The sequence below is a fragment of the Quercus robur genome, chromosome 11, assembly GCF_932294415.1.
Source record: "Quercus robur chromosome 11, dhQueRobu3.1, whole genome shotgun sequence".
In the NCBI taxonomy this organism is placed as follows: Eukaryota; Viridiplantae; Streptophyta; class Magnoliopsida; order Fagales; family Fagaceae; genus Quercus; species Quercus robur.
Window position 1 is genome coordinate 39350925 of NC_065544.1, and position 23389 is coordinate 39374313.

Sequence of the window (23389 nt, forward strand, 5' to 3'; positions counted from 1 at the left end):
TTACAATGATCAAGACTAACAAAAAGAGAACATGAAAAAGAAGAAAAAACTGAGCACCAATCAAACAAATAGTGGAGTAGGAGAGATTTAATCTTAAGAATCAACCGTTGATAGTTCATATACAATTAGAAAGCTTTTATGTATAAATTATACATTCATAAGAATTTTGCCCGTGCATCACACGGGTTAGCGACTAGTAAAGACTAAAAAGAAAATAAGGCTAAGCAACAACAATGGTTATTCTTTACATTATGGCATTTTACAACATATTCTAATTTGGCTACACATATATAGCTTACTCCTTTTAATTTACTAATTCAGCAATCCAGCCCAAGGTAGGTTTTTTTGCTGCATTTTTTAGCTTCTCTCCAGTTCCTAACATCCTACTTTCATAATATTTTTTTAATTAAAACTAGCTTGTAACCTGTGTATATATATGGAGACATTTTAAAATATTAAATACATTTATAATTCCTATATATGTTAAATATGGTCATTATATAATTTTGTTAACTCTTAAAAAATTCTTGACATAATACTCTTTAGTAGAAAATTCAAATTGTTCATACTTGAGTATTTTATTTTAGAAAAAATATATATTATTTTACTTCTTAATGTAATTTTTGTTATTGTGATGTAATAAATTTAACATGTGTGCATTTTTGAAAAAATAAAAAACCAAGATCCTATCGAGAGAGTAAACGATGTCGTCTAGATGTGTAATAGAGAGGCGTAGAAGACCATGCCTTTGCATGTTGGGCTGCCTAGAACCAACTGCAAGATGAACAATAGCAACCACAAATAAATCACACCGCTTGCTTCCTATCCACACCGTTTCGTTATTAAGGATAAAAATATGAGATTTTATAATTATTAGCATTTTTTAGTTCTTTCATGGTCTCCATTTTGCCCGTTCATGTTCAATCCATCTTGAATCAGGAGATGATATTTTTGCCATCCACAAACCATGTCTCTCTCTCTCTCTCTTTTTATTTATATATATATATATATATATATAAATGTGTTATGAGTTATAACCATACTTCAAGTTTATAAATGTGATTTATTTATTTATTTATTATATATAAACCATATTTATATGTATGATAATTGAGTCATATACCAAATTGTACATTTATAAACCTTGAAATTAGCACAATTAGTATAATTTATAAAAGAAATTAAATTTTATAAGAATGCTATATAAAACATAGGTGTTTATATCCTCCAATCAAATGATGTCAAATCAGAATAGAGTAAGAGATGGTAGAGATGCAATTCATCATAAGGCTAATCCATTTATTATTAAAGCCCATTTTTACCACAATTTTTTCAATGAAAACCCATTCCACACGATCATAAGCCTCATTCATGTCAAATTTTACAGCCATATAGCCCTCTTTTCCGTATCTTTTTTTCTTCAATTAGTGCATAATTTCAAAGGCAACAAGAACATTATTAGTTATGAGTCACCCTAGGACTTTTGAGATGATTTTATAAGTTACATTACAGAGGCTAACGGGTCTAAATTCACTCATCTTAGATGGGTTGTTAGTTTTTGGGATAAGGACAATATTTGTTTTGTTTAGATCAGTTAGAGGAGCATTAGAGTTGAGGGTATTTAAAATGATATTACTCACATCTTCCCCTATAATATCCCAATATTTTTTTACGAAAGATAGTTGGCATATCGTTGGGGCTTGGTGCTTTTATCTGGTGCATTTAATTGATGACTTGGATGATCTCTTCTTTCTGGAATTCTTTTGTCAACTACTCATTCATTTCTTGAGTAATACATCTTTGCACTGTCTCAACAACCTCCACAACTTTCATTGGAAAGGATGTTGTATGGTATACAGCAAGAGGCCCATCTTCTCCTAGGCCTAATCCAACTCGGCCCATGAATAGTGTCTGGCCTTGAGCCCACTATTAATCAAGGCCATTCTTAAGTGGCCCAAAGGCGTCGGCCCATCATTCGGGAATTCAGTGCACGTCAAGACAGTCCTCATACATAGTAACTTGGTACCACTCTTGTTTGGCTATACCTCGGTGCATCGGGAGTGCCTTGGGAAACCTCGCTGTCGAGCAACATTCGGCGACTTACACTAGCTCCAACAACCACGCTTCTATTCACAACGCAAAATAACTTCTTGTTAGGAATAATCAAATTGGGCCCCACTCGCACGAGTGATGCTAGAGGGCAATCATTATCAGTCCATTACTATCAGGCTATAAATAGGTGAAGAGAAGATGAAGAAGGGGTTAGACACTGGAGAAGAGGGACTAGAAAAGTGATTGAGCATAAAAAGAAAGGTATTCGGTGAGAGAGGCTAGCTACATTAATGGGTTTCAAGTGAATCTACCCAGGAGCTACCCATTGTGGGAAACCCAAAAACCCACCAAATCAAGTAAATTGAGAGCCCAATTACCAAGTTAGCCCATCTGTGGAAAATTGGGTACGCACAGATGTTGTGAAAAGTTTCAAGAAATAATCAATGGCAATATTTGCTATCTCCCCCATGTTTTCACACCACTTCCTATAGCCCTTTGATTTCATTTTTCCTTTTTCTTTATGAAGCCCTGTGGTGAAAGTATTGTGTATTTCTATCCCCCGGTTTCAGCCAATCAACTCTTGATCTTTGATTCCATCTAATTTCTTCCTCATCAAGCAACTCATTAATCTCTCTTCTTAAACTATCAATTTCTTCCGCTTTGCTTCCATCTCGGTTTGCTTGAACAGCTTCTTGAAGTAGCTTCCTTTTTCCTTGAATCTTCTTTGAATAGAACCCCAAGTCATTTTGACTCCACTTTGTTAAATTATCAGCACATTCTTTTAGCCCTCCAATTAACTCAATTGGTGAGTGCACACCCAGTTGGCTTTTCCAAGCTTCTTGTATAATCTCCTGACATTTTTCGTGCCTAGTCCATGCTGCTTCAAAGAGAAATCGCTTTTGTCTATGCCTTTGGGGGTATTGTTGGTCTGTTAAGATTAGTGCACTGCGATTCGAGGTTAAGTCCACAACATAAATTACCCTGGCTTGGTTGTATTACTTCATTCAGGTGTTGCAAATACCCGATCCAGTCTTAACGGGGTTCTTCCTTCTCCCAATATACGGTTACACCAAGTGAATTCTGGCCATTCAAAACCCAAGTCAAGAAAGCCACAGGCATTCACTGCTCTTCTAAGGCCATCCATCTACTGTTGGGGTCTTTTTGGCCCTCCATTTTTCTCCAATGCAAACAAGATCACATTAAAATACCCTAAGTAGACCCAAGGCATCTGATACTGATTACTTAAGAATTGGAGGAGATTCCATGATTCCTTTCTTTGGTTTGTGTCTAGGTTTCCATAAAAACCAATAATTCTCCATTTGAACCTCGATCTCGAGTCAGTGACAGTTGCGTCAATATGGTTCCTTGTGTAGCTTTTTAGCTCAACATCCAAGTCTCTTTCCCATAGTAGGGCAATTCCCCCACTTCTTCCATACGCCCATTTTTATCACCCGTCGAATTGCTAGCTTCTATCAATATCTGGTGGATAATATCCGTAAGCGAATAGAAGGATGGCAAGCTAGGTATCTTTCGATGGCTGGCAAGGCCACTCTCATCAAAGTTTCGGTCACCTTTGTCCCGTTATACGCAATGCAAACCACGCTTCTCCCGCAAAAGATCTGCCACCACGTAGATAAATTGAGCTGTCACTTCCTCTGGGGAGACACCGATCATCACAGGGGTTGCCACATTGTTTACTGGGAGACTGTCATGCTTCCCAAAGAGGCTGGGATAATTATTGCATTTGGATTCCAATTCTAGTTCTAACTCTTTCCATTTTTTTGATGCCTACCTTCGTCTCCATCAAGAAGACAATTTTGGGATTCCATCGTTGCACTAGCTTATGCAATGCTTGAACTAACCAGGGCTTTCCAATTCCCTGGCAGTTCCAACTTAAGGAATTCATAGCTCTTGGCGGTGTTGCCTTGCAACTACTGCCGTTAGATTAAAAGGGTTTTTGACTCACCTGTGCACAATTTCTTTTGCTTGTCTTCATTTGTTGCTTCTTCCTCATTTCATAGACTTAGTTTAGTGCTTGATCAATTATCTGTTGTTTCCATCTCATGATATTACTATTGGGTTGGGTTCGAGCTAGCTTCTTCAGTCTTCCTTTTCTATTTTGGGCTTTTTCCCTTCCTTATCTCTACCCATTTCTTTGTTATCTTCATTAAGGCATTTTAATGGGTGGTGGCTTCCTAGTGCCCTTTATTTAAGTGGTCCCCTTGGCCCAAGTACATTATGCCACTCTCACAACCAATGAGAGATTCATAATCAGAACCTAGGCCTATATCCCCCCTTCTTTTCCCTACCTTTTCTTTCGTTGGAAAATACCTCTTTTTCCTAGCCACATCTTTTGAAATTTTTTGAATTTGAAATTATTCTGACCTTTGCATATTGTTTCCCCCCTCCTCTGACACTTTAATCAGGTGCCATTTTGCTTTTTCTCCATTGAGATTCCCGCTTGTCTTATCGCCACTATTGTCCACTGTTTGACCACCCATTTCAGCCATTTCCGGTGTTTTTTCCTTTCTCAAGTCTCCATTAGAGTTGTTGCCGAATAAGCTCACTGATGCTTTGAGTGGACCTTCCTTTGGACCCCTAGTTTTACTACTCCCTTGAGCTAGCAACCATTCTCTGTATTACAGTGGATCACTTGACTGATTATTATGGGTTGTGCAGTGTCGATCATCATGGCCCATCACTCCACAATAATAGCAAAAAATCGGTAGTCTTTCATAGCGGAAGAGAATTTGGGTTGCTTCTCCCTCTGGACTAATCACCGTTCCACATCTTCTTAATGGTTTGTCAATGGGGATATTAACCCTTATTCTCATAAATTTTGCTTGATCAACTAACCATGATCTTGTATAAGCTATTATGAAGGCACCCAAGTTGTTCCCAAAATGTCTCCCCAATTTTTCCGACATCATGTCAAAAGGCAACCCCCAAATTTGGACCCAGAACGGAAAGTGGGAGACATTGATGTTGTTTGCTGTCATTCCCCTCTCCCATCTCTTGAGGAGAAGGAGGTTGTTTTCATAATTCCATGGTCCATTTGTCTCCACCCACTGGATCTGAAACTCACTTGTGAATTTGATCTAGAGAATGTTGTTCCCCACTTCTACTATTTTTAGGTTTGGACTAATTTTCCACGTTGATCGTAGCGTATTCTTTAGAGCCCGTATGTTCTGCTTTCTATCTGTCAACAGTTTCCCAAATAGACTCAGAGAACATTCTTCAAATGCCTATGCGTTGTCTTCTTCTACAACAGAGATATGACCCTCTTCTTCCTTTGTTACATCTAGCTCCATTATCAGGATATTACATAGATTCTGAGAGTGGGACCGCTAACAGTTTATGAATGGGAAGAGATTGACTAGAGTTTTGGTTGATGACATCTATTCTATTCTATTCACTGAGGGAGAACTCACTAGAAACACAAGAGGAAGACTCCTAAGAAAGAGAGGACTCCTACTAGGGAGAGCTTACGGACATGTCTACATTGATGATAATTTGTGTACTGGAGAACTGTACAATGAAATTAAAATATTTAATCATTTATTCTTGTTAACTTGTTTGACAAGTGCTCACCTTGGTGTTCTTTGTGACAAGATTTTCAAAGAGCCTTATCACTATCAGAGATCTAAAAGTTAAATTCAAATAAAGGGAAAAAAATTTTTATGGTCAAATTGCATAGCTTATGTTGATTCCTTAAGGATGGTGCTCATCATCAAAACCTAACTCTTTATAACTACATAAAACTCATGACAATTTGTGTGTTCTTAAGAAGAACAAAACATAATATGGAGCTGAGCAGGAAGCATTTTATGTTAATTTCTTTCTTTATCATTCTTTCATGAATTATGGGGTTCAATCTCAAATTTTACAAAATGCTTCTTTATCATCAGACCAAGACACTAATCAGTTTTTAGTGTAGGCGGAGATTGAACCTCGAATCTCTTATACAACCATCAGAGACTTTACCAGTTAAGCTAACTAGAACCCACATCATATAATCAATATATATATATATATATATATATAACCGAAACCTTTGAAACTCCCATACCACTTCAGCATTATTTTAAAAAAATAAATGAATATTCTGATTTTCTTTCTTCTAAAACCTGATAATACAAAAGCCTCAATCTCATTAAACGCATACCTCCTTTCTTTCTCCTCAGTTGTTTGACAAATCTTCTTCTAACTCTTCCCTACGCAAGTCATCTTTGTCTTCCCATTCCCAATCCGCAGGCTAACCTATACAAGCCATCTTTATTTTCCTATTTGACTTTGAAGACCTTTGCTTTATTCCTCTAATCTTTGTTTTCCTATTTGACTTTGCAAATCTTTGCTTTCCTATTTGACTTTGCAAATCTTTGCTTTACTCCTCTGAGCTAAGGATGAGGAGCAAAAGAAAAAGATTAATGCTGAAGCATAACACCCAAATAAACGTACTTATTGCCTAGAAGACTTAATGGGAGACACAGGACAAGCATCTGAAATTCCATTTAAACATGGTACCAAAGATTGTGTTTTACGCAAGGAAGTGAAAATCGTACCGTACCAGCCGGTACGGCCGAAAAAATTCATGCAGGTTACCAAACCGGTATCGAAAACGTCTTAAAATGTATCGGTTTAAATACCGAATGTTTCGGTTGATACTAGATGGTTTCGTCTGTACCGACCATTTTGAATGGTATTTGTGTTTCCGGCCAGTATAAGAAATGCTCTTCAAACCTAGTCGCAAGCGCCTTCAATTTCTTCTTAGTCACTGCGTTATTTTTCTCCTCTCCTTTTCATCGACGTCAACAACTCCTTGTAATAGTGTCTTCATCGTTTCTTTCTTTTAGCTTCTCTTTCTATCTTTTGCTTTCTCTTTTTTACCCTACTCTTTTATTTCATTGCCTAGCTGTACCCCATGTTTCAAAAAGTCAGTGAAAGTATATGGTCTACCCACTAAAAAGTTGTGGACAAATCAATGAATTTATGTGGTTTGTCAACCTTCCAGGTGGCAAATACTAAGCTACTAATTATAAGTTTTGATTTTTTTATTTTTTTTTTCATTCTCAAATTAGTAGTTAATATATATTTATACTGAGTTTTAACACTTGGCTGGAGCTGAACATATTAATTTGGGATGGACTTCTCATCAAAAATAAATTTGGGATGGACTTAATTACAATTTTCAATATCTTTAATAAATTATATAAAATATTTATTAATATAATAATCAAATAGCAGTAAATCCGAAATGTTACACTGGTATTAATCGGTACCAAAACATACCATTTTTTTGCCAAACCGAAACGGCTTCCGGTATGAAATTGACTCTCTTGGTTTTACAACCATTGATCTTTGTACGTCCCTTTTTATTTTTTTAATCTGGGTTTTCTAATTCTTTTGCTTTATAAATATATAACGATTAACCATAGATCCTATACCTATGATTGTTTATGATTTTTTTTTCATTGCTTAAAGTTTAGACCCATTAAAAATTTTTGTTAATGGTTTTCCATGGATTTTTTTTCCCTTTTCCTTTTTTATTTTTTTATTTTTTTATTTTTTATTTTTTTGTAAGTTTGCTAGGAGCACAAACTAATAGGTGAGAAAAATATTTTATTTTATTTTATACAACTATGAATCACCAAACCATATACCTATAATTGTTTAATGATTCCATTTTTTTTTCATTATTTAAAGTTTAAACCCATTAAAACTTATTGCTTTTTATAGGAACATGTATTTCGCTTTTGAATAGTCATATATATTTTTGAATTGTTTGAATAACTTCTAGGCTCTAAATCTTCTAATTCTTTAATTTTGTGTGTGTGTGTGGCATTTTAGAAGTTGTAGAATCTGAATTTTACTTTAGTTTTTGCAATATTTGAACATGTTTGGTAGATTTCAACAATAAATTTTTCTCTTATATTTCTCTATTACGTAGTCATATATATTTTATTTTATTTCAATAATCTATAAGAAGTGAATCTTATGATTCTTTGGCCTTTCAAAAGTTTTAACATGTAGATTTTTTTAGTTATTTTTTTGTAATATCTAAAATTATTTGACAAATTTCAATAACTATAGCCATGAATTATTCTTTTGAGGATAACAAATCTTTCTCTTATATTTTCCTATTATGTAGTCACATATATAATTTTTATTTATTTTTGTCTATAATTTATAAGCTCTAAATCTTTTGATTTTTTTTATAAAAAATTTATACCTTTTGGAATTTTTTAAAATCTATATTTTTTTAGATTCATTTTTTTTGCAATATCTAAAACTATCCAGTAGATTTCAATAGTTATAGTCATGGATTATTCTTTTAAATTGAACATTCTTTCTCTTATATTTCTTTATCGGGTAATCATATATATATAGTTATATATATATATATATATATATTTTTTTTTTTGTTTAAATAATTTCTAAGATATCATTTCAGAAGTTTTAATATTTGAATTTTTGAGTTATTTTTTGTAAGTCATTACACGTTCAAACAATAACTTTTTTATTAAATTGTAACACAAATTGAAGTTAGATGAGTCTACCACACAACATGGTAGGTTCCCGGGTTTGCGACTAATTATATATAAACCCAAACAAAGCGGTACAACTTACTATACCATATTTACGTTTCATTATATATTATTATTTACTTGTCAGAATTTCATAATAGGAAATTCATAGTTGTTAGCATAGTTATTAAACCTGGACCGGGCGTTGACCCGGTCTATGAGCTGGGTCACTGGTTCAACTAGTGGGTCATAGGTCAAACTGCAGAGTCAATTAAAAAAATTAAAAAATTAAATGTATATAAAATTAAGTTTGAGAAATCATGACTTGAATATATAAATTTAAAAAAGAAAAAAAAAAAGGCATATGCCTAAATTAAACTCGCCATTATAATTCAAAATCAATATTTCATAAGCAATAGCATTAGAAGAAACAAACAAATTAATTTATATTTGTCAGTAAAGTTAAGGTCAGCTAAAACCTAAAGCAAAAAAAAAAAAAATTAAAGTAACAAAATAGTCAAAGCTCAAAGAAGAAACAAAGTCACACACTTACACTGCACATGACCAAAAAAAAAAAAAAAAACTTAAACAAAAGAAGATAATTGGTGGCATAGAGTTATATGGTCATACTTACATGGAAATTGTTGGCCGAGTACATTTGTTTAGACTTCAAACCATAAAAAAAAAAAAATTTATGCACAGTAGCAGCCCATAGCAGTAGGTTTTGAGAATTAAAAATTGAAAAGTGATGGTACATGTACAAATTACAAAGTACTAAGTGTGAATCTGTAGGGCACAGCGCAAGGAACAATTTTTTTTTTTTTTTTTTTTGCGTGGATTTTTTTAGGTTTTATCTTGTTTAAATTACCATACTATCACACATTTAAATAATAAAAGAGTCGATAAAATGGATCTATTAATGTAATTTTACACAATTCACAAGCCCGGCCAGGTTAATAAAACCCAACCGGGTCACATGGATTGCTTAAAACCCAATGGGTTTCATCGGGTTTCATCAGTTTTGACCGGGTTACATACTTTTCCGATCCACTCGATCACCCAGTCTGGTCAATGTGTTGGGTCACTAGTCCGACCGGCTAGGCCGGGCCGGGTTTAATAACAACGATTGTTAGTGATTAACTTTTTTTTTTTTTCCCTTCGAGAATCAAGTGATCAACAACTCTATTAAATTTCCTTTTTGTTAGCGACCTACTCTTTGCATTTTGATGCTAATTTTTCTAATAATAAATTTCTTGATAGTAAATTCATAGTTGTTAATGGTCACCTCTTTCTTTCATTCTCTTCTTCTTCTTTTTTCCTTTTTTTTTTTTTTTTTTTTTTTTTTTTTTGAGAATTAGGTGATCAACTCTATTAAAATTTCCTTTTGTTAGGGCAATTGCATCAGTCTGTGTGAAATTTTCTGTTTATTTTAGCATAAGAACCCACTGTTTTCTATTTTACACAGCCACTTATCAAAAGCTCTCACACCAGATTATCTATTATACACCCTCTTTTATTTAAATAATATCTTTTTTATTATTATTTTATTAAAAGATCTCTCACACTCATGTTTCTTCTCTCACTCTCTCATCAAAAACAGCAAAAACCTTCTCTCAAACTCTCTGCCTCTTTCTCATCCCAACTCCTCACAAAACTCTCCGCCTCTCTATCATCACAATCTTCTTAGCCGCTTGTCTCAAACCCCTCATCTCTCTCTCAGATTTCTCTTATGGCAATGGCTATGAAAGAGTGAGTGACGTCATACATAGGACTGTAATGATTTGGGTTTGGGTTGATGATTTTTCCGTTGATGGTTAATTTTGGGTTTTCCATGATTTTTGGTGATTTCGAGTTTGATTTTTCGTTGATTTTGGCTTTGATTTTCTATTGAATTTGTGGTTGGATTTTTATGTGCTGTAAAATGTTGTTGTGGGTTGTGGTGGTTGGGTGGTGGTGAGTTGCGTTGGTTGAGTGGTGATGGGCAAATGGTTGATCGGTTGTGCAAATGAAGAGAAAGAGAGTGTGAGATGAAGAAGAAGAAGAAGAAGGAGAAGAGAGAAGAAGGGATAAAGGGTTTGACTGTGAGAGAGAATAAAATATAATAAAATAATAATTTGCAAAATTACAGTAACTGTGCATATATGCACGGTTATTGTAGTGAGGTTGGATATAAGCAAAGGTATGCAAGCACTGATGTAGGTCTATTTTATGCTATATTGTGAAAATTTTTGCACATTTTGTATTTTAGACCCACTAATGCAATTGCTCTTAGCTACCCACTCTTTGCATTTTGACACTGATTTGTCTAACAATAAATTAGATGATAGGAAATTCATAATTGTTAGTGATCAACTCATTTTTTTTTTTTGTTATTTATTTTTTATTTTTTATTTTTGAGAATCAAGTGATCAATTCTATTAAATTGCCTTTTGTTAGCGACCTAATCTTTGAATTTTGACACTAAATTGTCTAATAATAAATTTCTTGATAGGAAATTCCTAGTAGTTAGTGATTAACTCTCTCTCTCTCTCTCTCTTTTTTTTTTTTTTTTTCTTTTTTTCTTTTTAAGAATCAATTGATCAACTCTATTAAATTGTCTATTGGTAGTGACCTACTCTTTGTATTTTGACATTAATTTGTCTAATTGTTACAATCTTTCAACCAACAAGGCCCTCGACTTGACAGTCACTGTACATATGACCAAGGCCCAAACAACCCTCCAACCACTTCCATCTTTGAACCCTTGTACTTGGCATTAGATGTGTTCCAACTAAACCCAATTGAGGTAAGAATTGCTTCTTCTATTTAAAAAAAAAAATGGAAAATACATTATATTAAATACAAAATTTCTTGTTGAAATTAACATATCAACCTTCCGATCATGATCAACATTGTATGTTACAATTGTTGTAGTATTTGACACTGGCTACCTTGTTGTTGAGACCATTATGTTTATTTAGTGATGAAGATCTTTCAAAGCAGCTAATGATGTCCTCTGAGAATTATGAGTCGGTTAAACAGGTTTACATCATATCCGAAAAAGATAAGGTGACAAGGAGGGATCTTCAATTGTGAACAATTGAGAGAAATCTACCCAATGATTTTAGGCCGAGTTTCTTTATACCCGAACCCACCCCGGGTTGTTTAAGAAATCTACCCCATGATTTCAGGCCGGGTTCAGTTCGGGTCGGGTATGCATAATACTTGAACCTACTTCGGGTTGAGTTTTTAAAACCCAAACCAACCCCATTTACTTAAGAGGTCGGGTTTTACCCGACCTATTAGGGTTGGGTCAGGTCGGGCCAATTTTGTCATTCCTAAAATAAGCCATTAGTATTATGGAACAAGTGATAAATATCAATAATCTTTCAAGGGGAGATACTTTTTTTATTGAATATATCAGTTGTGGAAGTGCAGTTTTCTTTCGCTTGTGAAATATTTTTTAATAATAAAATAATTATTATTTGTTCTAATTGACGTAGAAAAAGTGGTGTTGATGTCCTCTATGAAAATGATATTGTTTTAATAATAATTTATCATCTAAACAATTTATAATATTAAAAAAAAAAAAGTTGTACCCCTAAACTTCTGCAATATAAGGAAAAGTGATTGAATCAAATTTATTCATAGCATTGCTTATTTGTGTCTACAAAGTATTACTCTTACGAATTCTGAATGTTATTGGTCCCGATTTTTTTTTCTTCAATTTATTACAAGTAAAGAGGAGGAGGTTTTAAACCTGGGTAATGTCATTAAAAGTTACAAAAATCTTGTCATTTTCTACCCATTCAAAGATTAAATGCATTTAAAAATACATTATATCAAATACAAAAATCTTGTCACTAAAATTCAATTTATTTTAAAATGTTCTAAATTTATATACGTGGAAGATAATGAGGTTTTTTTTTTTTTTTGAGAGAGAGAGAGAGAGATTCAAATCTATGACATTTGCTCAAGATTATAGCTCTTTATTATCAGACCAAGACACCAATAAATTTTTTATGTAAGTGGGGATTGAATTCTAGATTTCTTATTTACCTATCAGAGACTTTATCAATTATATATATATATATATATATATGTGTGTGTGTGTGTGTATGTATGTTATATTTAAACCCCTTGAGGAAATTAACAAGATAATTTTTTTTTTTTTTTTTTTTTTTTTTTTTTTTTTTTTTAAGAATCAACGAGATAATGAGTTAATAATTATGGTGTATGGACTATGGAAAGAAGTATTATTAAATTTTTTTTTTTTTTTTTGGAAAGGAGTATTATTAATTAATTGCGTATTGAAACGTGTTCATTTTATTAGAATATATACTATAGGACTGTAGTAGGTGTTTTGGAGTTTGGACTTTGGTGTGCTTATTATGGTTTTATAATATATGTATGATAAGACAAATATGATAATACTAAAAGTCTAAAACCACTATAAAGTATTAAAAATGATATATCAATTTACAAAGTAGCATTTTCTAAAAAAAAAAAAAAATAATGACTTTAAATAAAATATAACCTCTCTTTTTCCTTTTTTTCTCCTCTCAATAGGAGCCTTCCTTCTCACCTAGGGTGAGTTTTCCTTACCCCACTTTCGTCAAGGGCGGAGACCATGGATTCCGATTTTATCGAAAGGCTGCAAAGGATCTCCTTAACAGAAGAGGAGGAAGGATTTATAGTTGTTCAGGTGAACCATCGTAAATAGGTTCTCGATGAATGTTCTTTGAGCTCATTGGGCCACTTCTAGAGCGTTAAACCACTTAACCTCAAAGCGGCAAAAAATCTATTACGTTTAGTGTGGAGGTTAGGGAATGACTTGAAAATCATCAAGGTGGGGGACAAACTGATCCAATTCAAGTTTTCTCTAGACAACCAACTGAGATGGGTCCTCGATAATAGCTTGTGGTGTTTTGATAATCAATTACTGGTGCTTCGGAGGTGGGAGAAAGGGATGACAATAATCAATGTTACCTTCCCCAAGGTACAACTTTGGGTACAGGTATAGGGGCTGCCATTTGATCTAATGAACGAAGAGGCAAGAAGGGAGATTAGTGGAAGCTTGGGTGAGGTCTTGGACGTGGATGCCAAATCCATCACCTCAGAATAGGCAAGATTTCTCCGGATTAGTTTTGATTTGCCGTTGGACAAACCTTTGCGAAGGGGAGCTCTGGTGATCAACCCTGAGGGGGACAAGTTGTGGGTGGCCTTCAAGTATGAGAGAATTGTGGGACTGTGCTACTCATGTGGACAGCTAGGCTAGAAGATGAAAACTTCCCCCATCATAGTTCATTTACTAGTGATATAGAAGCCGTCAACCTCCCTTATGGTGACTGGCTGAAAGCGGGTGGGCGGCATCGGGTGGATGAGCCTCGGGCCAATGAAAGTAGTCAGGCGACAGGGCATGAATGTGGCGGCGGTGGTACATCAAGTAGATCCTCTCCAAACCTTGGAAACCCTAATTCACTGGCTGGGACAACTGACACAAATGCGGGATATGCGGCGGATATCGTAGATGAGATTGGTTAACATAGCGTGAAATAAGGGTCTTGGAGCATGCTATTTCAGATCCACAATTAGTGGGGGTTGACCTAATGCAAAGTAGTGTATCCGGAATTGGTGAAGAATCTGTAGGAATCAATATGGATTGTCCCTTAACTTCGGCCCATCATTATGAGGGGAAAGTGGACGTGCATGGAACAAATGACGTGGTACATGTGAATGGTGGGGACAACAATACAATTGCCCCAGATAACGCGATTACTCCCAATACCAAGCAGCCTACATGGACAAGAATAATTAGACCAAAGTCTTATGAGAGTACGGATAAACATGCCGAGCAAATACAAAAAGTGGGCCAAAAAAGGGAGTTTGATGACAGTGAATTGACATTGGGACCAGAAACTTTAAAGCATGGAAAAAGGACCAAACATGGAGTGTGTAACGCTTAACCAAATATATCAACGATGGGGGTTGCCTTGTAGCCCCTCCAAGCACAATGATCATTATGAGTTGGAACTACCAAGAGGCTTAGAAACCAATAAGTAGTGGAGATACTCACTAATTTGGTGAGAAGTAAAGGACCCATTATTTTGTTCCTTATGGATACAGAACTAATTTTAATATCATCATTTTTTTTTTAATAACAAAACTCTATTATTTTTATCGATGTAGCAATGATTTGATTAGTGACACTTTAAAAAGATAATAAATAAGTATTTGAAAGAATGATGTTAGGGATATGATAAATTTTACAACATGAGGTTTACATAGATGTATCACCAATCACAAAAAGTAATTCAAAAATACATTTAATAAGTTGACCTACACAAATCAAACTAATTTTCACATCAATTTGTAAAGGTTTTGAAGTAAAACTTATAGTATTTTTAGCATTTTCCTACTTGAATTATTTCTTGTGATTACTAACACATATATTTGTAAGACCCATGTTTTTAAAGTTGTATTATCTCTAGCATTATTCAATTATTTATTTATTTATTATTATTTTTTACTTCTTAAAAGTAGAAAAAAAAAATGTAAAACAATTTTTTCCCCAAATTTCCAAAAAAATAATTTTTTTTTTCTTCAGAAAAATGTATTAATTTTTGCTCAAAATTTTGGGGGCCTTTCTCTAGTAGGGGCCCTAGGTGATGACCTAAGTGGCCTAGGCTTAGGGCCGGCCTTGAGTTCTATTCCTGCAAATGCTTATTTACTGGAAGAATATATATAATTATTTATGAATATTTGAATTTAAGAGTGCAATTTTTTTTAAAGGAAATATTGATTTTGGAGGGTGAAAGCACAGAAACAGAATTTTAATTATATAAAAAAATGAAGCAATCGGCTAAGTGATGGGAAAGTGAAATTGAAAAAGAGAGGGCAATGAAAATTTAAAATAATATGTGAAAGAGCATTTTAGATTCTAGTCCTCAAATATTATTAGTATCTTTTTAAATATTTTTTCAGGCACACAACTTCTAATAAAAGTTGCGTAAATTAATGCAAGACTAGACAGAAGAATCCACATATGAGTCTCTTGCATCAGTCATGTGATTGACTCATATGTAAAATCTCTAATAATTTGTTAACCGTCCATTGTTTTGAAAAAATAGTGGATTAAATCTTCAATTTGGGTACTAAATTTCATGTTCAATTGAAAGAGGTAAATTGTTAAAAAAAAAAAAAAAAAAAAAAATCTCACACATGAAAACTCCAAAACTAGTTGTTGGAGTTGCCAAATTAGACCTCTTCTAAATCCCAAAACCTTCTCTCTCTCTCTCTCCTATTAAACCCCTCCACTGATATCACAAATTCAAAATGGTACCCAAAAAGTTTTTTTTTTTTTTTTTTTTTTACCTGATAAATTTATTTAGTCTATGGTCTGTTATATTCCCCCGAAAAGCTTGAAACACATTGTGGGCTTTATGCCCGAATGAGCCCGTGCATAATTAATGGACAGTAAATAGCGTATAGCCCATTGATGATTTTTTTTTTTTGAATATTTAAAGGATTGGAGACACAAGCAAACGGAACCCCAACCCTAAACCCCAAATCGTAATCGATTTGAGCCTCCACACACTCTCAAAATTGAAAATTGTCATCTTTTTATTTTCTGAATCTTCAAAACACAAAACACATGGAGGGGAAAGGGAAAGGCTTGGCGATGCAATTCGAGATCGCTTTATTTGCTTCAACGTCAGCTACGAGGGATGGAATACAGGCAGAGTGGTATACCATTAAGGTCCCAGATCCTGAGTGTATTTTTCTTCATTCCGTAACTACCGTCGAGAAACCGCTCCGTCCGTTTTCTAAAGTCTGGTTAGCTTGCGCATACAGAGAACATGCAGTGATAGGGTCCCGTCTGTACTCTCTTGGCGGCATGAATCCTGATTCTGAACCTTTCGCCGGCGTAACTACCCCCGAATTCGCTCGTTTTCTTAAAGTGCGCAGCTTTGACCTTAGCACTCCTGATGATGGTTGGAAACCTGTTGCTACCATGACTTTTCCTAAGAGGTTCGAACCTCCCTGCCTCGTCCTCGACGATAAGTTATATGTGTTAGGTAGCGTTTCTGCTTCAGAAGTAGAAGCAAAAGGGTATGGCTGGATGGAGGTTTATGACCCCGATTCAAATACATGGGAACCCTTGCCCAATCCTCCTCTTGGGTTTTCACTCTCGGCTCGTTCTCTTGCTTATTACGCTACTCTCGATTCCAAAAAACAGATTCTTGTTGCACAACATGATCCTGCTTATTACGCTACTCTCGATTCCAAAAAACAGATTCTTGATGAAGATGCGAGTTTGTTTGCTACTTTCTATGTTTATCATGTGATCGATCGATGTTGGACATTACTTGAGCCTCCCAAACGCAAGCTACGTCCTTATTATCATGACCCGGTTCGTGGAAGACGAAGTACTATTGTTGATAACACTATCTATTGGGGTTTCGTTCTAGATGGGATTGTCCGCGTACAGTCTCACGATATAGATACGGATCTGTACTTCCACGGACGTTTGGACATTAAGCGATTTTTTGAGGATGGTGAATTTGCAGTTGAGAATTGTCCGAAGTTACCTTTGCTCCATGTAGCTGATCAGACATTCTGTCTTTTAATGTTCACCTTTGTTGCTAAAATGGAAGAGGAAGACAGTGGGGAAGACAGTGATATCGAACTTTTTGAAGACAATGGTATCATATTTCTTAATTGTATTGTACTTGATATCTCTCTAAATCTATTTAAAGATGAGGGCAAGCAACAGTCTAAAGAAGAGTTCGATGAAATTTATAAATATCATTTCATGGGGGATTCCAGTAAACAGCTTAATATTTCCCTTGTGTCCGTCCAAAAGTATCCCGTGCGTAATGGTAGCTTCTGGCTCAATGATGCTGTGTTGCTGTAAGTTTATTGCTCTCTCTCTCTCTCTTTATTTTGCACTTTCCTCTTTCCTCAGTCATTCTAAATGTTTTTTGTTTTAAATATATATAAAGTGCTCAAACAAATTGGATCTGACATGCAGGGATTGCCCAACTTATATGCCAATGAAGAAGACACCAAAGTTATCACATGAAACAAGTGTAATGATTAAAGATAATTTAAGGTTGTAGGTTGTTTTCTTGAAGATTATATGCATTAAGAAACAGATATATACTATGTTTCATGTTTATTCGTATGCACCCCACACTTTCAAATTTTCCTAAAGGAATCATTTTTCTTTATTTATTTATTTGATGATTGGTGCTAAGTTTTTGAATATGTGAATAGTTGGGAGAGGTATATTACCAAATTCTTTGAGATTATGCATGCACATTTTTTATCAGTATTTTCACTTGCACTTTCACCCAAAATATCATTTAACTTCTTCTCACATGGGTTAATTTACTCCCATCAACCAATCATCCATTATGTATGATGAGATAGAATCCAATAAAGACAAAAAAGACACTAAACTTCCTTTTCTTCACTTTGTAGTCATATGGGTTCAAATGCTTTAACAGAGTATACATTATAAAATTTGGTCTAATGAGCTATCATCTATTGCTTCTCAGGTTCCTCAAAGAGAGGAAGACACTAGGCCGTTTAGTTTGCGTTTGCGTTTGCATCAGATGTGTTTGCGTGGCAAATGAACAGTAACCCACGTGTGAACAATAATTTTTTTAATTATTTTTAGTTTTTAGTTTTCAACAAAATAAGTGGTATCCAAATGCATACTAGGTGTAGTAAAATGCTGCTCAACTTTTGGGAAAACAAAATTTAATGAATGGAGTCACTTCTTGGAGGTTCTATTCCTACATATGCTTATTTACAAGAAGAATATATATAATTATTTATGATATTTGAATCTAAAAGTGCAATTTTTTTTTAAAGGAATATTGATTTTGGAGGTTGAAAGCACAAAAGCAGAATTTTAATTATATCATAAATGAAGCGATCAATTTAGTGAAGGGAAAGTGAAACTGAAAAAGAGAGGGCAATGTGAAAAAATATGTGAAAGAGCATTCTAGATTCTAGTCCTTATAAATTATTAATATCTTTTTAAATATTTCTCCAGACACAGCTCCCAATAAAAGTTGCGTTAACTAATGCAAGACTACACAGAAGAATCAGTCACGTCACTGAGTCATATGTAAAATCTCTAATAATTTGTTGACTACCCACTGTTTTGATAAAGTACTAGATTAAATCTTCAATTTGGGTACTAAATTTCATGTTCAATTGAAAGAAATAAATCCTAAAAAAGAAAAAAATCACACATGAAGTGTCCATTGGGGAAAATTCTTTTTATTAAAAGTATGGTAGTTAAAGCCAAAAGCTAAGTTAATTGAAATAGTACAATGTGACCCATAAATAGTAGCAAAAATAAAATATATAGTAAAAAAAGCTGGCTTTTTCAGCCAATGATTGTCTATTCTCACTTCTAAAACCCCAACCCCAATGCTCTCTCTATAATGTGACCCATAAATAGTAGCAAAAATAAAATATATAGTAAAAAAAGCTGGCTTTTTCAGCCAATGATTGTCTATTCTCACTTCTAAAACCCCAACCCCAATGCTCTCTCTCTCTCTCTCTCTCTCTCTCTCTCTCTCTCTCTCTCTCTCTCTCTCTCTCTCTCTCTCTCTCTCTCTCTCTCTCTCTCTCTCTCTCTCTCTCTCTCTCTCTCTCTCTCTCTCAGCCAAATACAAATATCAACCCCATCCACCAATATCACAAATTCAAAATCCAACAATTTAATTCTTTGTTTAGAACAAACCCTGATAAATTTTTTTGAGATAAAAGATTGAAATTTTATTAGATAAAGTATGAGAAAACATTACATAAGAACCTTGTAAGATCAATATAGGGGAAACTAGAACTACTTTGCAGAAAACAACCAATTATGCAGAAAACAAACAATGTGCAAAAGCAACAATGTACAGAAAGCACATTGTGTAGAAAAAGACACTGTACAAAAAAACAACCAAATATGCATAAAACAATACAGTGCAGAAACAACAATGTACAGAAAACAAACATTGTGTAGAAGAAAAACATTGTAAGAGAAATAAACAGAACAAATCAGTGAGCAGCTACCAGCTTTTGATACTCCTACAGAAAACCAATTGCTCCATCAAGAATAACCTTTGGATGGGTTTGGATATGCTCAAAATAAAATTTATTTTGAACATTCCAAATTGCCCAAACAATCACTATTCAACTATAAATTTATTTCGGGCCTAAAAACCAAATAAGGCCACAATGTGTTTCAAAGTATATTTTTCGGGGAGAGGGGGAGAAGATATGTATTTGAGAAAGAAGATATTGTGATTTGATTTTTTATTTTTTTTTTTTTGAGAAAGTAATATTGTGAATTGATGTATTATTATATATTTCTAAATATACATGTAGGCTATATAATATGTGGGTGATGTTACTTTGTAATAAAAAGAATGAAGAGAGAATAAAAATAGCAAACAAATTTTTAGTGGCTTGAGGGAGCAGTAGGACCAAAACGAGGGGATGGAAGATTAGCACTTGGCAGACTAGGGGCTCTCTGTGAGCAGGTATGTTATTTTATAGAATGGGAGAATGGTTTTTTTCTTTTATTTATTTTTTATTTATTTTTAACTCTATTAGTGTCAAAATGGGCAGTTTTTACACGAGTTCTGAAAACTAAAATTATTCTAAAACAATCTCATAATAATCGTAGTTGTTGTGGCTGTTAACGTTTTCCTCACCCCATAACCAATGAAATCCATGCAGCTTAAACAATTGAACTCTGGAGGCTATGAGGTCATTTTGGCGTCTTCAGGTGCAGTTGGTTTTGGACTTGGTAACCCTCTGTTCTTTTAGCCTTCTCTTATTTAGGATATATCTTAAAATTTTCATTCTTAATTTTCCTTGTGCTTGTAAATTTTATTAGCATTATATTAGGAACAATTTGGTATTGTTATAACTGTGTTTATACTCTATATCTGGTTTTGCTTTAATACCTTGGAATGCTGTTTGAAATTTTCTAGCTAAGAATCTTAGCTATTAGTTTTTGATCAATGACAACGTATACGGAGGATAGTACCTGTAGGTGCACAACTTGGAGCCCAAACCCCTATTTTGTAAGTCTTGGTCCAAAAAGTCCAATACAGTGAATTTTTTGTAGAGTATAGATCAAAGAACTAGGTTTTAATAAGTTAAACGGAGTATTGCATGGAATAAAGTAACACATGAATAAGAACAAAAGCCATTATGTTGAAAAATCACATGATCTGATAGGGTTAAAAACTTAATTTGCGTATACAGATCAATGCAGTGGGGTTCCTTTGCATGCTACAGTACTCTCTTTTCTTTTTTCCCTTCTCCCTTTCTTATGGGGTCTTCTACACATTATATAGGTCTTTTCTTATCATTTGGGCTTTACACTTGTCGATCATCCAAACCTCCACTTGAGTATCTGTCCCATCAGACACCTCTTTCAGTTCTTTGTGAGTTGTGGTAGCCAAGGTAGCACTGTTCAAGCGTCTTCTCCACATTAATGTGGCCAGGAAAGTAGCTGTAGTGCATTCAATGTGGTGGTGACAGCTTTTGCTTAGATATTTTGTGTTTCCTTTCTTTTCACGTATTTAGGGGATGGGCTTTAGTGGCTTGGATGCCCTTTCGCTTCGGATTTTCAGTGTCTGAGGAGAAATTCCTCCTCGGACCTGTTTTCTTTGTTTCCAGTGATATGTTTAACATGGATTGCTTAAGCCACGTTAGCTCCTCGGATGGGCTGGTGTCCTCGAACGGGTCCAAGGCCCAACCTGTTACTTTGGGCCATAGTCCCCACAGTACCAATGTGTAGCACAACAAAAGAAGGCTTTGACCTTTTTTTCCACCAGGCCACCACTATTCCTTGCTCAATGATGCTTTGATGCTGTAAGTTTATTGCTCTCTCTCTCTATTTTGCATTTTCCTCTTTCCTCAGTCATTCCAAATGTTTTTTTTTGTTTTAAATATATATAAAGTGCTCAAACAAATTGGATCTGACTTGCATGGACCACCCAACTTATATGCCAATGAAGAAGAAGCCAAAGTTATCACATGAGACAACCGTAATGATCAAAGATAATTTAAGGTTGTAGGTTGTTTCCTTGACGATTATGCATTAAGAAACAGGTATACTATGTTTCATGTTTATTTGCATGCACCTTACACTCTCAAATATTCCTAAAGGAATCATTTTTCTTTATTTATTTATTTGATGATTGGTGCTAAGTTTTTGAATTTGTGAATAGTTCAGAGATGTATTTTACCAAATTCAATTAGGTTTGAGATTATGCATGCACGTTTTTTATCAGTATTTTCACTTGCACTTTCACCCAAAACATCATTGAGGTGCTAGGGTCGTTCTGACCTAACGGGAACACCTCGTCATCTAGTGTGTCTGCGAAGGGGTGGGCTACAATGAGGTGTTCCCGTTAGATCAGAATGACCCTGGCACCTCAAGTGAAGAAAGGAATCAGTCGGCCACCTCACCTTCTAAAAGGGTAAGGATTTGGACACAAATAGGTTAGAGGGTGATTCTACTGATGGCCTAGTTGGTGCTGAACCCCCAACCCAATCTATCATAGGTCCTGATGGACTTAGGGAGTTTATAATACTTCCCTTGTGGATGGTCAACGACTTCATTTCTACAGTTAAAGAGTCGCACTTCAAAACGCTTAGGGAGAAGTACCAAATACCCGATCACATACCCCTCCGTCTACCCTACAAATAGAGAAGTGTTATTACGAGGGTGTCGAAGGCGTCAGAGTCTATGAGCAAATGCTGAAAGCAGGGCTTAGATTCCCCCTGAGCACCCTCCACTGTCATCTCCTTCAATACTTAGGGTTGGCTGTCACCCAAATCGCCCTAAACGCTTGGAGGGTTTTCCTTGGTGTGGAGGTCTTGTATGGGGCCATGTCCAACGGGGCACGTAGGTTGATGGTGGAAGAATTTTTCCACTGTTACCATCCAACTGAGATCGTTTAGTCCAAGGGCATGTACAGTTTTGTGCCCAGGAGCCCTTTATTGAGGCTCGTGTGTGACACCCCCGACTCTAACAGGAACTGGAAGAGTTGTTGTTTTTTCATAAAGGGTGACAAGTGGATGTGTCACCCTGGTGACCAAGAGTTCATGCCCGTCAACAAAACATGGGGTATAATACCCCCATCTGGTATGCATTCGTTTGTATTTAGGTTTTTCATTGTGTTAGTTTTACTTGTTACTTTAACTGCCTCCTTTTGCAGCCTAGGACTGTCTACAAGTCTTACTTGAGCAGTGGAGCTTTTTGAAAAAAAAAAAAAAAATTAACAAAACCAAGCTATTAGAGAGGACGTGGGCTAAGTTAGCCAACTTAGATACTCTCCACTGGTATTGTGACAGACCAGAGCCCACAGCAGCTGCCCGACGCTACGACCGTCAAGTACACCAATGTAAGTCCGTTGCCCAATACTTTGGTTTCTTTGTTTTAAATTATCTAACTCCTAATATTTGTCCACCTTTGTGCATAAATGGAAGACAGCAAGAGAAGGGCATTCATCAAGCAGCAAGTTGCGAAGAAAAAACAAGAGGAGACTCAACCCCCTAAGGGGAAAGCCAACCCATCTACCAAAAGGAAGTCATCGGAGAAGACTGACCATCTTTCAAAAAAGCCCAAAGTTGTCCATGAGTCCATCGTGGGGTTAAAGGCTAAAACCAAGAAGATGGTCACTAAGATAGGTCCAGGAAAGGGCAAGGGACTCATGATGGGCCCTGTCCACACCGAAAAACCACCCGTCCTCCTCCGTGAGGTCTTTAAGTATGCGTTGGAGCAGCTCTCGTCCATAATC

General features: G+C 35.1%; 1 protein-coding gene and 1 long non-coding RNA gene across 3 annotated transcripts; both read left to right on the forward strand.

The window, feature by feature from the left end:
• Nucleotides 1-16115: 16115 nt before the first annotated feature.
• Nucleotides 16116-18211, forward strand: LOC126707190 (uncharacterized). 2 transcript variants are annotated; one of them, XM_050406788.1, is made up of 2 exons: nt 16116-17468; nt 18119-18211. In XM_050406788.1, exons 1-2 carry the CDS (start codon nt 16210-16212, stop codon nt 18201-18203), a joined length of 1344 nt encoding a protein of 447 aa, XP_050262745.1. In that variant the 5' UTR covers nt 16116-16209; the 3' UTR covers nt 18204-18211. The 2 variants fall into 2 exon arrangements, with proteins under 2 accessions (XP_050262745.1, XP_050262743.1); XM_050406786.1 differs by lacking the exon at nt 18119-18211 and adding an exon at nt 17590-17723.
• A 1683-nt stretch (nt 18212-19894) lies between these two features.
• LOC126706242 (uncharacterized) lies at nt 19895-20349 on the forward strand. Its single transcript, XR_007648538.1, has 2 exons — nt 19895-20110; nt 20310-20349. It is a non-coding gene; the product is annotated as an uncharacterized LOC126706242 (long non-coding RNA).
• Nucleotides 20350-23389: the final 3040 nt, after the last annotated feature.